The sequence below is a fragment of the Prunus avium genome, chromosome 8 (genome assembly GCF_965620075.1).
Source record: "Prunus avium chromosome 8, drPruAviu1.hap1.1, whole genome shotgun sequence".
NCBI lineage: Eukaryota > Viridiplantae > Streptophyta > Magnoliopsida > Rosales > Rosaceae > Prunus > Prunus avium.
This window is the reverse complement of record NC_142291.1, coordinates 22,647,272-22,652,578: the sequence shown is the minus strand read 5'-3', so window position 1 is coordinate 22,652,578 and position 5,307 is coordinate 22,647,272. Positions and strand designations below refer to the sequence as shown.

Sequence of the window (5,307 nt, the reverse complement as noted above, 5' to 3'; positions counted from 1 at the left end):
GATGGTTACACTCATTTAGTTGGGCATTGTAAAATAATAAATTGTCATCCACAAAAAATAAATGGGATAAAGAGGGAGAGAGAGAGAGAGAGAGAGAGAGGAGGGGAGGACTTGTTGGTTTTTTTTTTTAAATCTAATAAATTTTTAAATTTTTAAATAATTAATTGAAACATTTGACATGATTTGCTAACAGGTGCAAATACAATGACTAAAATCAGAAAATTGAAATTTCGGTGACCAAAATTAAATTCGATCCTATCCTTATTGACCAAAAATGTAATTACCCCTTGATTAAATAATCATTTTGCTTAGTAGTGATAACTGGCTGGACCATCTCCAATATCTCATCTATGTCAAGTGAACCATTAGTCGAGTATAATTTTTTGAAATAATCACAAAAAATTGACCAAACTTCCTCTTTAGAAGTACACCATCGATTTTGAGCATAAAAAAAATACCAAGTAGTCTATTCTGCCTCTCCTGCTATTTTGCAAACTTATGAATCTTGTATTTTTATCTCTAGACTTTAGCTATGTAACACGAGACTTTTGCCGCTAAAGCATCTCCTCCATTTCCAGTAAAGTATCCAGTTCTCTAGTCAACTCCCATTGGCATTTGGGTGTTGTTCGCGCCCTTGTAAATCATGCAACTTGCTTTGTAGGACTCGAAGTGTTTTAGGGATATCACCTACCTTATAGCTATTCCACCACTTTTGTAAAGAGAGCTAACAGGGCCTAATTTATCACCAACCACCCATCTCCCTCTCAAGCTTTAGCAATCACATTTTGGCACCCCTCCACCGTCGCCCGCATCTCTTCAAACATAAAGACTCCTCTTTCCTCTTGAATCAGAACCAAATTAAAGTAACAAAGGAAGGTGGTATGAAACGATTGAATTCAGATGATGGATAAGCATATTCAGGAATGCCAACAACATCTCATGATTCACCACCATTCTATCCAACCTTAATTTCACATTCCTGTCCCCGCTCCAACGATTTGACCGCATAAACTTGAAACCTATAAAATTTAAATTAGTGAGACCACAAGCTGCCAACAAGTTACCCAAATCCCACATTTATTACATGGGTCTAAAGCACCGACCACAATACTCATGAGCCTCCACAATCTAGGGCCCCATTGCCCCTATGCAAGACGGCATAAAAGCTCCCACGAATGTTTCATTTGCTTCCAACCATGGTTGTTTGGAAGGCTTCGGTTGAGCAAAAAAAGGAGGAAACAAGTTCCTTTGATTCAAGAGCACGGGTTGAGTATAACTCGCGCTCTCAATGAAAGCACCAAATGTTTGTGCAAATATTTCACGGAGAATATTCGCTTCTAGATCCTTCGCCCTTTTAACTTCCTTCTCTCTCTTCCTCGATTCCTCTAAAAGCAAATAGGAGTGAACGGAGGTGTTGGCCAAAGGCCCGCCGATGCCTAAGTTAGTTTGATTGAATCCTTGAGAAATAATAGCTAAAAATGGTATGAAGTTTTCTCTATGGGGAGAATCGGGTGGCCAGAGTTGTGTGTGGTGGCACTTAGTCATGTGGGAGAGATGAATTTGGGAGGAGCCAGCGGCTAGGGGAGAGGGAGAGAGAGAGAGAGGGGGGGGTGGGGTTCGGGTGTTTAGGGTTTTGAAAGGAATTTTGAATTACCTTGTATGTTGAATGTAGCCATGTATTTATAGGGCTCTAGGCATCTAGGGAAGGAAGATATTCTTTCCCCAAATTATAGAGATTGAATCAATTAGGGATTTGATTGGGATCAGATCACTAAGGCCCCGTTTGGGATTGCTTTTTTTTGCTAAAAACCTGCTTAACTTTAAAGTTAAGCAGTTTAAAGTGTTTGGTAAAAATAAAATATCCTGCTTATTTTAAAAGCAATGGTCTTTTGACAGCAGCTTTTAAAAGCAACCTAGGGGTTGCTTTTTAAAGCTGCTTTCAATTGAAGCAGCACGCTCCCTTTAATGAAATTTTTGCAATTCCACAAATACCCTTATTAGGTTAGAAATCTATCCTCGCGTATTTCTCTCAAATCTGTAGACACCAACATTCATCTTCACGTAGCCTCCCAAGTTTGGAGACAACCATTCGTTCAATCTCTTCAATCTCTTTCACAAGGTCGATTCTTCAACCTCTTCAATCTCCCAAACGTTTTTGCTTTTGTTTTTGTTTTTTCCTTCTACTGGTTGAGTTTTGCTGTAAAACACTAGGATCAGATTTTAGAATCATAGCCGAAGATTCTTTATATATGTGCTTGCTGCTTATTATGTACATCTGATTCTTGTGTGTGTGCTTGTCATGAGTGCGGGTACATGTGCATGTGTGCATGATTTCATACATCTGAATTTTCTAAAAATAAAGAGAGCGAGATAGATGGAACAACCATAGGAGATAGATAAGAGGCGAGCCTTGATTGGTTGAGACTTCTGTTATGTCAACCACTTGGGTTCATTGTCTCCACTTAAGTCTACAATCAATCTTTTTCTCTGTTCTATTGGGTCTAGTTTCGTGTTATAGACAGCCAACTCTCTAAGCATATCATGCTAGGTAACGAAGTGTTCAACGTAGTAGTCATCCACCATGTCCATATTCTCCTTCCTGGTAATAAAAGAATAGTCGCTTAAATGATATTTCTTCAGCATACAGATTGCAATTGTAAATTAAGGTTAGCAATTGTTCATGAACATGGAAATTTGAATGCGAATACATAAGAGATATAGAACCCTCCATTCAACCTTGTGGCTACAGCACGCATCAATTCATAGAATTTTATTCCATAACTAATATATGTATTATTCTTAATGTTTCTTATTTTTATTTTCTAGAGAGCTTGATTAAATAAAAGAAATAAAGCTTTGCTCTTTCTTATTAATAATTGCATGTTTTTAGTAAAAACATTATTTTCTATAACCTGTTCATCTCCCAATACGTCATATTTATATAAGGACATGCACAGATGGTGAAGAATAAAAATGTGGCTAGTGGATCACGAGTTTCGGCTATATGGAATAATCAGAATACAAGTATATTTTGTGACTTGTGTATCAAGGAGGTGGAGGCGGGTAATCGTCCTGGTACTCACTTTAAGAAAGAAGGATGGGAAAATGTGAGGATTGGCTTGAGTAAAGAGACAGGAGCCGAGTATGATAAATCACAATTGAAAAATAAGTGGGATGCACTTAAGGAACAATGGAAAATATGGAAAGAACTAATTGGAAAAGAAACTGGTCTTGGGTGGAATTCCAAACTTGGGACTATTGATGCTTCTGACGAATGGTGGCATAACAAAATTGAGGTATGTTATTAATATTTTTTTAATGTTGTTTGTTTATTATAATTCAATGAAACATCTGTAATAGTTTTTAATGTTGTTCTCTTTGATTTGTAGATAAATCCCAAATATGCAAAATTATGTAGAAAGGGTATTAGTCCTGATATGGAAGAGAAGTTTGATAGAATGTTCATGAACACCACCGCTACTGGTGACCATGCTTGGGCACCTTCATCTGGTGTACTTCCAACTCATGATTCATCAGAATGTGATGGTATTCTACTTGACAGTGGTGATGATTCTGATGATCCCGTATACGTACCAGATGAAACAATTCAAGTTACTGAAAAATCTTGTGGGAAGGGGAAAAAGAGAACAAATCAACAACTTGATACACAGGTTAAGAAAGAGACGAACGGACATAGAGTTGCTACTAAAGTGGGGAAGGTAGGAGGTGCTGTTAAATTGTCACAACAAATTGAGCGAATGGTTGATGTAATGGAGAATAGGAGTACTTCAATGATGATGAAAGGGTCCCAAGGTAGCAGCATTGCTGAAGTTATGAAAGCAGTTTCGTCTTTACCTGGAGCAAGGCCTGGGAGCCATTTGTGGTTGTTTGCAACTCGGTTATTTCTAAATCAAGAGAAAAGAGAAATGTTCACAACTATGGAAGATCCTAGCATCAAGCTTCAATGGCTAAACTATGAGCTTTCTGAAAAATAAACTAATATTTCTTAGAACTTTGTTTTGCTACTTGGATTTATTTTTTAGGTTTCAGATTTGGGTTTGCTATTTGAATTTGTTATTTGGATGGTTAGTTATATGTGACTGCTATTTGGATGGTTGTTTTTAGTGAAAATTCATATGACTTTTATTTATATCAATGCATATGTGGATTTCAGTTGATTATGATGATGAGAATGTCTATAACACTGCAGGTTTATTTCAAGATATGGAGAATGTTCACAACTATATAAGGAGGCACGCCCAACGTGATTTTCATTTTGACAAAGTGAATGACAACCCAAATGCAATGGAGATGGAGGGTGATGCACAAGAAGAATATCATATTACTCAATGGCCTGGAGCACAAGAACTAGAAACATTAAGGAACAAGATTGCTGCAAGTTTAATGCATGCATCTTCTTAAACATTTTCTTTATTTCCATTTATTTAAGCCTAGTTTCAATGTTTTTTTTTTATTGCTACAATTCAAACCTTATTAGGACAAAGGATTTGTCAAAAAAATATTTATTACTTATTCAATTTAAAGGATGGTTTATGAACCTACTACCGTGGTGATTTCTATATCTTTGTTGGAATTTAATGAATTTTTACTTTTCTTTAAGCAAAGATTAATATAATTTTTAGGGAGAAAAGTATAAAAGCACTTTACAGTTTTATTTTTTACCAAACAGATTAGTAAAAAGCACTTTCAGCATCATGTCCATTTTAGTAATTATAAATAGTTACAGCACTTTTACGGTAAAATTTACCAAACGCTCTGACACTGCTTTTCATACTCACAGCACTTTTAAAATTACAGTTTGCCAAACGTTTAACTGCTTTACTTTACAGCTGATTCTTTTTAAAGCACAGCAGAAGCAGCTTTTTTTTAAAGCGGCAGCAATCCCAAACTAGGCCTAATTGATAATGATATCTCCCAAATAGGATAATAGCCTAAATTGGTGATATTATCTTTTAAATAAAGATAATATCCCTATTTTTAATATCAATTAATTTGCCAAATAAATGGGCTCAATTAATTGACCTAGAAGATATTCTTCTTATCCACGTGGTGCCTTGTGATTATGCCTTATGAGGCATGGAGGAGATACTCTCTGGGCTTTCTAACTACGTCTGGACTTTCTTCTTTGAGTTGGACTCCTTTTGCAAATTGGGCTCCCACTTAGAGTAGACTTTTGACTTTTCTTGGAGTTGGGCTCCCAATGGGAATAGGCTTGTGATTCCTCCTTAACCTGGGCCCCCAACTTTTACAACTAGACGGCTTCTTTTCACTCTTCTTCAAATTGCA

The 5,307-nt window shown here is 36.5% G+C and overlaps 1 protein-coding gene across 1 annotated transcript; it reads left to right on the top strand.

The window, feature by feature from the left end:
* The first annotated feature begins 2,957 nt into the window (after window positions 1-2,957).
* Window positions 2,958-3,995, top strand: LOC110766828 (uncharacterized). Its single transcript, XM_021970224.1, has 2 exons — window positions 2,958-3,296; window positions 3,390-3,995. Exons 1-2 carry the CDS (start codon window positions 2,958-2,960, stop codon window positions 3,993-3,995), a joined length of 945 nt encoding a protein of 314 aa, XP_021825916.1.
* The last annotated feature ends 1,312 nt before the right edge of the window (window positions 3,996-5,307 follow it).